The sequence below is a fragment of the Monodon monoceros genome, unplaced genomic scaffold (genome assembly GCF_005190385.1).
Source record: "Monodon monoceros isolate NGI ecotype Baffin Bay Population unplaced genomic scaffold, NGI_Narwhal_1 Super_Scaffold_1, whole genome shotgun sequence".
NCBI classification, from domain to species: Eukaryota; Metazoa; Chordata; class Mammalia; order Artiodactyla; family Monodontidae; genus Monodon; species Monodon monoceros.
The window spans coordinates 68,484,558-68,496,198 of NW_021703765.1; the positions used below are offsets into that span (position 1 = coordinate 68,484,558).

General features: G+C 52.0%; 1 protein-coding gene across 4 annotated transcripts in view; it reads right to left on the bottom strand.

Moving 5' to 3' along the window:
* SGSM1 (small G protein signaling modulator 1) overlaps positions 1 to 11,411 on the bottom strand; it is an 82,683-nt gene extending 71,272 nt beyond the window's left edge. For 3 of the 4 annotated variants that reach the window (XM_029227668.1, XM_029227652.1, XM_029227662.1), the window contains exons 1-2: positions 11,311 to 11,411; positions 11,170 to 11,213 (exon numbers count right to left, since the gene is read on the bottom strand). In XM_029227668.1, the coding sequence (XP_029083501.1) occupies positions 11,170 to 11,213; positions 11,311 to 11,329 (63 nt within the window). In that variant the 5' untranslated portion in view covers positions 11,330 to 11,411. Of the gene's footprint in view, positions 1 to 6,438; positions 6,608 to 11,169; positions 11,214 to 11,310 lie in introns of those variants that run through there. The other variant, XM_029227643.1, reaches the window with a different exon arrangement.
* Between the last annotated feature and the right edge of the window lie 230 nt (positions 11,412 to 11,641).

An 11,641-nucleotide genomic window follows, 5' to 3' on the forward strand; every position in this document is an offset into this window, starting at 1 on the left:
CAATGTCACAATCACAGCCAGGGTCCAGCAGCGCCTGCCAGCTCCACCTCTGCCCCAGCCATCATCTTTCATGACCCATCTCTCCCAGCTCACCAGGCACCTCCTAGCTCCCTCTCTCTGCCACACGTCGGTTCCCGAAGGAAAACCATAGTCACGAAAAGAATGTCCAAGCTGAAATGCTTATTACTAAATGAAAGAAGCCACTCTGAAAAGGCAACATACTGTATGACTCCAACTGCACGACATTCTGGAAAAAGCAAAACTATGGAGACAGTTAAAAGATGGGTGGTTGCCAGGGGTTGGGGGGAGAGAAGGATGAATAGGTAGAGCACAGAGGATTTTAGGGCAGTGAAACTGTTCTGTGTGATGCTATAATGGTGGATACACGTCCCTATGCATTTGTCCAGATCCACAGCATGCACATCACCAAGACTGAATCCTAGTGTAGCTATGAACTTGGGGTGATAATGTGTCAATGTAGGTTCCTCCATTGTAACAAATGTCCCATTCTGGTGGGGGGTCCATAGTGGGGAAGGCTGTGCATGTGTGGGGTGGGGCGTGTAAGGGAAATCTCTGTACTTTTCATTTAATTTTTACTGTGAACCTAAACTGCTATAAAAAAATAAAGTCTGTTTCTTAAAAAAATGTCTTTACCTTACTCTGCCACTCATGGAGGATGTCGGCGGGGGTCCCAGCTTTTGGGCAAACAGACTGAGTCTCCTTCCAAAGGGACTCCTCCTCGCCTTCAGCCTGTGTGGTCTGCAGGGCGCTCTGGGGCCTCGAAGAGCAGGGGTCTGAAGGTGTCTGGCACTAGGACCTCAGCAACCACAGGGAATGGATCGAAGCTTCCTTTTTGGGGATTCTCTCTCGCCTGCAGTTCCAGGACTGATCTGCCCCACCCTCACGCCCACATCCTTCCACCCTGCCCACCACATCCACACAGGTAAGGAAGGCAAAGCCACAGGGGTGTCCTTCTGCAGTCCCATCCGTGTGATGGGAATGAGCGGATAAATAAATAAATGGTGAAGTGGTGGCATGTGGATTTTCAGAGGGTTAGAAGAGCCCTCCCTCTGGTTCCTCACTCTTAAACGCCCTAAAGGTGGCTATGGGGCTTGCAGGAGAAGCAAATGCCTCTCCCGGGCTGCTGCCTGTCCCGCCCCAGTTAATAGTTTACTGACGTGCTATAAATAAGCACCAGGCATTGTTTCCGAAGAGTAGAAAGACCCGCCAGCCAGCAGGGCCTGGAAGGAGAGGTGCTCTGGGGCTGAGAATGGGGTTCCCACCAACAGGTCTGTCATCGCCACCCTGCACAGGTGCCCCAGACCCCTCGACAAGGAGTCTTCCCCAGTGCCTGATTCTAAGACCATTCACCTGGGGACATCCTGGCCAAAAGGTCCCTCCGGCCAACACTCCCACACCCAGCCACGGATGGACATGGAGAAGCCTTGAAGACCATCCCCCGGCCGCCCCCCATCCCCAGGAAAAAGGGCCCGCGTGTTTCACATTCTCAGCCCACACCATGGACACCCGCCAGCTTTCTCCCGGTTGCTCTGCCTACTGAGTGTGGCGGCTCCCCTGGCAACATGCCCTGTTTCCGCAGACCCACGGGCCTCAAGGATGAGGAAGGCACACACGGACTCCAGAGGGTGCAGAGATTCTCTGGAAAGCTGCCCAAAATTTGGGGGTCTGGGCGGCTGCAGGAAAGAAAGAAACGGAATACCCAGATGGTTCACACTCAGGATGGACCAGAAAATGGACTAACCACCTCCAGCCAACCTTAAGAGGAAAAGCAGTGAGATAATGTGTTTAAGGGCTGGGTTAGAATCCTGGTTCTTACGGGCTCTCCGACCTTGGGCAAGTCACTTCACTTGCTCTGTGCTTCAGTTTACTCATCTGTAAAATGGGATAATAAATAGGACCTACCCCTACCTCTGAGGTAGGGGTAGGTCCTATTTATTAAGGATTTTTTAAAGATCAAATATGTTAATGGATATAAAGCACTTAGCACAACGTCTAGAACATGATAGAACTTTCTGGACATGCTGTATCCCTGTATTGTCCAATATGGTATCACTAGCCACGTGGGGCTATTGAAACGTGCCTAGTGCCGTTGAGGAACAGTATTTAAAATGTAATTTTACTTGATTTAAATGTAAATAGGCACACGTGACTAGTAGCCCACATTGGACAGTGCAGGTCTAGAATATAGTAGGTGCCCAATAAATGCTCATTATGATAATTATTAGAGATTGATATTATTATTAGAGGACTCACTGGCTTAGAAATTAGGAGACACTATTTCATTTCTGAGCACGTGGAGGTTGGGAAACTGTACTGTATTCACCTTTGTATCCCAGCATCTTCCAGGATGTTTTGTTGTTTTTTTTTTAATCTGTGAAAGGTTTATTTAAAACCATATTAAAGGACACCAACTGTATTAGGGTATTTGGGTTGTGGATCTTTTACAGGTCCTGAGGATAATTAATGGAGGATACCCTCTCCATACAGCAAGTACAAAGTGTTTGTACAATTTCAGGGTTTTGCACACCCCAGAGTAAAAATCTCTGATCCAGCAGACACCTGTGCACAGCAGGTCCCCAGGCAGCACTTGGGATCACAGCCAGGCACGGAGCATCAGAGTGGCCACCTCTACTGTTAGGGGCTGAGCTCCAAATGCAGGACCCTCAGGCTGTGAAGGTGGATGTCTGTGGTTTGTTGGCCTAGTTACCATCTCCCTGTCTGGTCATTTCACCTTGACTCTCCTCTGGGTCCCCTCCTTTACTCTCACAGGGCTGACTCCACACTTCACCCCTCCAGGCTTGACCAATCAGAGCAATCCATCCCACAGCCATTGGCACAAAAGGAGCGCATGACCCAGGCTGGTCGGATGAGATGTAATCCTAAGACTTCTGCTAGAACCGTGGGGAAGGAGAAGCTCTGTTTGTCTCGATGTCAAGCTGGCATATTGTTTCCTGAGAGCGGCTGGGCAACCCTCTACCTCCCCATAGAGAGGAAGCAAAAAGCTTACACAGACAAAAGCAGCACAGAGAGATGGTCCTGATAACATCACTGGAACCCCTGGATACAGCTGTACATAAAGCCGGATCACTACAAACTTCCCAAACCCTTGAACCAAGAGATCCATTTCTTAGCCTCTCTTTCCCTTTCTGCTTTATATTTATGTGTTCATTTACTGTTTTAACTAGTTTTTTTAGCAAGTTATCATCCAACTTGAATTGGACGGGGCTGGCTAAAACACCCTGCTCTGCTGCTTTGCAGCTGTGTGACCTTACTTAGTCCTGTTTCTTAACCTCTATGAGCTTCAATTTCCTCTTCAGTAAAGAGGAGTTGCTATCTGTGCCTACTCTATAGGAAGATTGCTTTGTGGATTAAATGAGACAGAGTAAAGCACTTAGAGTAGCGTTTAATAAATGGTAGTAGTAAAAATGTCTTTATTTCTTAAAAAAAAAAAAAAAGAAATGATAGCTGCTCTAATTCTAACTTTCTATTTCAACATAATTCACTAAATAACAATAATTAGAGGAGAATTCATTCAATGCCCCAAGTATCGCCAAGTCCCTTGATCTCTTGAGGCTTCAGTTATCCGATTTTTGTATGGGGGTCTACGGCAATAGGACCTGTTACTGTCCTTCACAAATGCCCAGAATCTGAGTTCCTTCAAGATTTTGTAAAGAAAAAGCACAAAAAAAACTATTCATCTCCTATCTTCTTGTACTACTAAAAGAAAGAAAAATACACTGCCCCCATTGGAGTTCAGCCCTCCTAGCTGCCTCACCCGGGGGCTCACAGCAGCTAAGAGGCAGGGCCAGCAGGCTCACGAGGGTTTCTGACCTCCTGAGGCTGAGGGATTACCTCCACGGGGGCCGATGAGCAGTCAGACACAGAGGGAACCTCCAGCTGCCCACCCGAGGATGGCAATGCCATCAGTCAAGACTCAGCCTTGCAGACTCCTACTCAAGGGCTCAGTCCCACTGGATCCCCTTCCTAGGCTACAGCACTGCTGCTTTGGTCCTGGCACCCCCCAGCCCAAGGCTTACCCAAGGAGATCAAGATCCCATGCTGAGGGCATCTGCAAGTTCAACGTGACCAGAAAGGGCAGCAAAATGTCCTTCTGCAAACGAGTTCCATCTCACTCTTAACTGGGTGAGCCAAGCACTGTGCCTGGTCCCTCCACAAATACTGTCTAACCCCCGTGTGACAGCATAAACGAGTGGTAGATGATGCCCTGGCCATCTGATACACAAGGAAACTCAAGCCAGAGAGATTCCCACAGCTCCTAAACGGCAGGGCTGCAACCTGAACTCAAGGCTGTCTGGCTCCAAAGCTTGGCCTTATCCCTAACTCCACACTCTCTTCATAGCTTATAACCACATTGGTTTTGGCTCCAGAGTGCAGAGCTGGGTCCTGGAGCCAGACCCCCGAGCTGTACCACTTACAGTCTCCACGGCCGCAGGGGTCTTACTTGCCATCTCTGTGCCTCAATATCCTTCTCTATTAGGGAGAACGTTTTATCCACTCCACAGGGCACTGAGATACTTAAATGAAGTCATTCATATAAAATGCTCAGTTAATGCTGTTTAAAAAAACTTGATCCCATTAGAATGGCTTTAGTCGAGCCCTTGTTTTCCTTGAGTGAAGGCTCCCCAAAAGTCTTATCAGCTACTGAGTATAATAAGTCTTAAATACAGACTTGGCAAATTCAGAGTAGAGAAAACACAGGAGAGGCTTGGCTCTTGTAAAGAGATGCCGGTCAAATTAGATGGCTCGATGTTCTTAGAATCCCTGGGCCGTCCGACCTTGTCCACTTAGAAAGCAGGAGAATGAGACAGGGAGAAGGGACCCGCTAAGAGGCCACAGGTCGTTAGGCGCAGAGTTGGGACAAGGACTCAGGTGTCCTCACCTCCCATCCTGGGGTCTGCAGCCAACAACTGTGGGTCCAAGTGGGTGACAGAAATGCACTTTCCCACCTGCCAACCAGCAGCAAAAGCTACCACCCTCTCGCAGAGCCCCTCAGGAGGTTACTGCAGGAGGGACCCACCCAGACTTCACGGGAGACATATCTAAGCAGGAAAGCCAGAGTCCCTCCTGCCACCCCCGTCACATCAAACCCAAGCCCACCACTATCCAAAGCTCCCGGAAGCCACATTGCCAGAGATACAAAAAAAGCATCAAACCAGACTATGTGTGGATATAGCTGCATTATTCATGAGAACTTCTGCCGTTTTAAGCTCGAAAACACGACACACACCAACTGATTTGAGTCAACCCTGCAAGCAACAGAGAGCCCCAAAATATCCCACCCAGTATTCCTGCTTTTGTTCATTCGATCAGCAAGCGTTTTCGGAACCTCCACTTGGCCCAGCAGAGGAGTGTGGGGTTGTGATTTCCAGCCCAAGAATGGAAAGCTCGGAAAGAACTAGATAGAAGTTTCCTCTCTTGCCTAATGACTTTGTATCCTCATTTGTCCCCTCCATGTATTGCCTGCCTGCAGCCACACATAGGTGAACTCACACTCCCCCCATGCTCAAAATCCCCCCACGGCTCCCACCTCACTCAGAGTAAAAGCCAAAGCTTCCGAGGGCCACAGGCCCTGCACGATGGGCCTCCTGTTCCTTCTCTGACCTCATCTCATCCTCCTTCATTCTTTTTCCCTTTGCTCCAGCCTCGCTGGCCTCCTCACTATTCACTGTTCCCCACTCAAGGGCTTTGTATATGCTGTTCCCTCTGTCAGGAACACCCTTCCCACAGATGTCTGCCAAGCAGAAAATGTCACCCTGTCGGAAAGGCCATCCCAGAGTGCCCCCTCTGGAGTGCGCTTGTCACCACTCTCCACCACCTTTCCTGCTTTATTTTCCTCATAGCTCCTGTCACTATATTTGTGTTATCTGTCCCCCAGCTAGACTGTAAGCTTCACGAGAGCACGTGAGCAGGGATGTTGCTTTGTTCATTTCTCAATCTGCAGTTCCTACAACAATGCCTGGCACCTAGTAGATGCTCAATAAATATTTGTGGAAAGAAGGAAAGAAGAGAGGAAGTTTTCTTCTAAGAGCTGGCAGAAAGGGTCTGTCCTGGCCCCTGCTGCCAAATGGAACTTCCTGAAGTACAACTCCAAGCAAGACCTCCCCTGTTCATAAATCTTCTAGAGCTCCCTACTGTCTGATGGAGCAAAGGCTGCCGCCTGGCATCCGCAGCCCTGCACAAGCTGGGGCTAATGGACCTTTCCTGACTCATCTCCTTCCCCTACACACATCTGACCCCCAAGCCTGCTTCCGGGGACTCTGCTGTAGCTTGTAGCTCCCTACCTCTGCCCTCTGTGAATCAGGGGCCACGAGGCCACCCTTCAGATCCTGAGAATGTGGGATTTGAATCCTGGCTTCTCCACAGGCTGGCTGTGCAACCTTAAAGCGAGCTGCTTACCGTCTCTGTGCCTCCAGGTCCTCTTCTATAAAGTGAAGGAGATGGTTATTCTCCCTCTTAAGGTTGTCTTTCTGAGTAAAGAAGGTGGCATGTGGGGACCAGTCAGCAAAGTAGTGCTGTTCTGAGCTGGATACTTCCTTGTGATGGGGGCTGTCCTGTGCTTTGTAGGATGTTGAGCAGCATCCCTGGTCTCTTCCCACTAGATGCCAGTAGCACCCCCAGCTATGACAATCAAAAATGTCTCCAGATGTTGCCAAATGTCCCCTGGGGTAGGGTTGCCAGATTTAGCAATACATACTCATTCTAAAAAATTGTTTGTTGTTTATCTTAATTTTGAATTTAACTGTGTGACCTGTATGTTATGTGGCAATCCTACCTGGGTGGCAAAATTGTGCCCCCTCCTTCACTAAGAGCCACCGGGTTAGACTAGGACCACAGGGTCCTAGTACTAACACCAGTTGTTTCCCTCTTGATTTCCTCCAACCTTCTCAACACGTCCCACCTACCTCCCCTCTCATGATCCCCCACTCAGGAGCTGGGAGGCTGGGTCCCCAGACAAGCCCAGCTCAGCCACTGTGATGATGGCTCCCCAGGACAGCCCTCACACCAGCTCCAGTGTGCAGAGCTAAACGTAGCTTCCTCTCTAGCACCCACCTCATCCCCCTGCCTCTTTCCCAGGGTCTCTCCTCCTGGCCCACAAGCCTCTGCCTTCTCCCCTCCAATTAAGAGGCCTCCCAGGCCCAGCCCTGAGGCAGGAAAACAAGGCAGTTAGACACTCTGCTTCCCTTATCAACTCGTGTCACGTGACTAGCTCCTTTAGTGGCAGTCGTCATGGCAACGGGAAGCCAGTCCCTGAGGCTCTGGGAACCAAAACAAAATTAAGGGGTGGAGGCAGGGAGGGAAAAGGAGGGGAGGGCTAATCGAGCCAGGAAGGAGCCAGGATAGAGTTGGTTGGATTTAGCTGGAGGAAATTATGCTGAGGCCACGCTGTCCCCAGCTTTCCCTGGGTGGTGCTGGGGAGACAGAAAATAAAAAGATTCCTGTCTGGAGAAGCTCAGACTAACGTGGTGGGTGTTTTCACATGGTTTACCCTGAGAGGTGAGTAATTTTCACCCCCATTATGAATAAACTGAAACCCAGATACGTGTGAAGGTAAAGACAGATGCTTGTCCAAGTTGTACAATTGATAAGCAATGAGTTTCGGCTCCACCCTCTTCTTTCCATATTCCTCATGTCCTCCCCACTCCTTTCCTCTTGCTTTTAGGAGAGGACCACATGCTCTGCCCCCTCTGCATGTGGCACCATTGTCCTTTCTCTCTGCACTCCAGCCACTTCCTAGTCCTTCCATTCCTTGTCTGTAGTGCTCCCTCCAGCCACAGTCTTTGCATGTGCAGTTCCCTCTGCCAGGAATGGTTTTCCTCTGTCTCTTGCTACCTCATCCCTTCACCTAAAAAGCCTACTTATCCTTCACACATCTTAAACATCACTTCCTCCGAGAAGCCCTCCTGAGCCACCTGCATGCAGTTATATGTTCTTGTGATGCCAAGTGCTTCTACTTCAGACCTCAGTGCACAGCCTGCAATCATCCTTTTAATTACATTCGGATGTCTGTCAGGGTCTGTCCACCGTACTGGAATGTAAGCCCCCAGAGGGCAGGGCCGATCTTGTTCACTGTGGGATCCACAGAGCCCAGCTGAGTCAGCACTAGATGGAACTTCCAGACCCACAGGCTCTACTAGCCTTTGTAGCTTCAGTGGCTCAGACAAAGTTTGCAGACCTGCCTGGTTTATCTACAGAAACTCTTAAGCCGCCCCTTCCAGAAAGAAGGATGGGAGGGGCCTCTGGGCGAGGCTGTGACAGGCAGGGATGTGGTTCTGAACCCAGAGGGTGGAGAGAAGGAAGACCTCAATCAATTCCCAGTTTTCTAAGCAAAGAGCTCCCCTTCACCATTCCATTGGAGATGCTCTCCAAAGAGGTAGGCAGAGGAAGGAAAGGAGAGAGGAGATCTGCTTTGGGGGGCATGGATTTGTCACCACGCCCTTGGGGGCACCCATGCTGAACAGGGGGCTCACAGACAGAAGACTGTTCCCCTTCACTGGTTCTGTGCCCTTGAAACACTTCGCTTACTCTCTCTGGGCCAGTTTTCTTATCTGTACAATGGAAATTATACCACCCACACATGCTGAGATTGTGGCACTGTGTAGATGTGGATGGGCATGTTTCTGATTTAGGGGGTAAGACAGCCTGGCTCTAACACCAGACAGGCCAGGGGGATAAGTCCCTTCTGGGCTGTGTGCTCTTGAGGAATTCACTTCTCCTCTCTGAGCCTCAGTTTCCTTGTCTGAAAATGGGAACAACCTCATTCACTTCATAAAATTACTGTGCACACAGGATATGGCACAGAGTAGCCCCCAGTAAGTGGAAGCACTAATTACTAAAACGATGTGCCCCACGAAATGCAAAATTTAGAAACAGCTATCAACTTGCAACTATAAGTCTTGCCTTCTGATTGCAGATCGGGGTCAATGGGCACTCGAGGTCCTTTGCCGAAACTTGCAAGGTTCTGCCTCTGCACCCCGCCCCCCACCCAGGCATCAAGCAGGATGCCAAGAGGTCCCTCTGACCAGGGGATGGCCTCGGCCTCGAGCCAGGCAGAAAGCTCATCCCAAGCCCCAAACTCAGCTGCTCCCAGGAGAGAGAATGCAGCCTCAGACCGCTGGCCACCAGGGGAAAAGTCCCCCACAGCCTGGCCAATAACCCAAACTAGACTGACATGGATGGGACCTCCAGGGACACTGAACCAATGCTCCCTCCTCCAGATATGGAAACTGTGTCCCTGAGAGGGGAAGGAACTCGTCCAGGGCATCGAGGGAGCTGGTAGCAGAGCTGGGTTCAGGGCCCCAGCTGGAGGCCTGCCCAGAGCCAGGGAAGCACTCCCTCCAAGATGTTCACAAGCTCTTCTGCCTGTAGGTCCCCTCCCCCAACTTCTTGTTGAACCAGTCAAGCATTTCCTTAAAAACACAGCCACTCCAGGTGAAAACATTTGGGGAGCACATATTACACCTAGGTTTAATTAAACAGTGAACAAAAAAATTGTATGTTTTTAACCTGAAGGGTTTTGGGCGGGAGGTCTATACACACTTCCCCCCGAAACAATCAGAATATGTAGGTTTTGATGGAAAGAGGGTCTAGACAGAGCTTTCTTCAGGTCCCCACAGGGGTCTCTAAGAAGCCTGAGCTGAAAAGTTCTGGGCCTTTCTGAGGGATTCCATGTAGCCTGTACGTCTTCTTATTCAGAAACGCTAGAATGTGCAGTCAGCCTGGAGCTGATTCTTTTAGCAACAATGGGACATGCCACACACTGAGACATATGCACAGACACATGCCCACGCTCCCCAAGCAGGGAGGGGCAGCAACAGGTTCCAGCCTCCAGGCTGCCCTTGGTGGTATCTGCCACCATGCGGGGAGGGGCTTCTTGGTGGACAGCACTGTTACCAGACACTGACACCCTCAACATACACAGAGGCAGAGGATCAGGTCAGCCCCCAAGGTCTGCGGCCATTCCTGGTCTAGGGCTGAGCACTCAGGATGCAGATGTGAGGCAGGCTCAGCAGCAATGGGGTCCCACGTGGAGGGATGCGGGTGACATGAGGAGGGCGATGCACACACACAGACACAGCCTCACTCATGCACACATGGTCACAGCTCACTCATTCACACACAGACTCATGCATCCCATGTCACATGCACACACACAGTCACAACCTCACTCATTCACAGAGATTCCCACATCACACAGATACACATCATAATCACAAAAACAAACACACAGACACACGGATGCATGTACACACAGAGATACACTTAGATATCTCCAGGCAGATGCACACATGTTCTCAGATACACATACTCACAGCTACGTGTCCTCACCCACACAGACATGTGCATGCACGTACACACACAAAAAAACACACGCAGTCCAGGTATCTAAATGCTTTCCCAGGCACCCATCACTATAGATTCTCCCACTCTCCGAGAAGTCATGAACTATTAACTCTAAGGCTAGACTGGGCTTCCGTCTAACCCCAGGGAGAGGGAAGGGGCAGAGGGGCAGCTGAACCCTGACTAATTCTCACCCTCGTTCGAGGGTGGGGTGGGGTGGGGGTCAGGGGGGGCCTGCCTGCCAGGGGAGCATGCGCACATGCCTCAAATGGAGTAACCCACTGACCTGGGACTCTCAGGGAGGGAGCCCCCTGGTTCCTGGGGGTGGCTCCAAGGACTGAGAATTTCGGGGAGGGGTAGGTGGGAAGCTTTATTTCCCCGTAGTGACTTCCTCCCCTTTCCCAAAGTCTGGTGCTCCTGCTGCAGTCCCATCCAGCCCGCCCCCAGCAACATGCCCTGTCAGCCCCACCAAGTGCTTTTCTCACCTTGGCGAGACCCACCAACCTGCTCTTCCACAAGAGGGGGTCCTACTCAGACACATCCAGGTGTGCCTCCACCTGGAGGGCCCTCACGCAGCAGTCGCCCCTGCACACAGCACAAAAACACCCAGGGCCCCCCACCAATAATCCCACCCCCAAGCTCACCCGCTTCTAGCTCCGTGGGGTCAGCACCAACGCAGGGTAGCTCCACACCCCAGGAGGCCACCGCTCCTTTGCAGACGCTTTCCGGGCTGGCTGCGGTGGCTCCCTGCCCTGTGGGTCGCGCCCCCGGCCCCCGCCCGGCACTTACCTCCTTCTTGACGGTGCGCAGCAACCTCTGCCGGGTCTCCGCCTCTGTGGGGTGACACGGGGGAACTGCCGCTCAGCCGAGGGCTGGGGGCCGCGGCTCGGGGCTGCCCTCCCGCCGCCCCCGCGCCCCGCGTCCCCTTACCCGCCAGCCCTGAAGCCATGGCTGCGCCCGCTGCGATCCGAGTGCGGCCGGCGGCGGTGGCTCCTAGGGGCTTCTCCCGGCTGCTGCGGCCGCGGCGGGGCGGGGCGAGCGCCGAGTGACGGTCAAGGCGCCAGACGTCAGGCCGGGCCGCGGCTGCCCCACCCTCGGAAGAGCCACGCTGGGCCGCCCAGGCCCTAGCTGAGGCTCCGCGCGGCCCCACACACACGCTCACCCCCGCGCATCCGGCGCGTCCCGCGCATCCCGCGCCTGGACCTCCCTCCTGAGGGACCGCCCCCCCCCCCCCCCCCCCCCCCCCCCCCCCCCCCCCCCC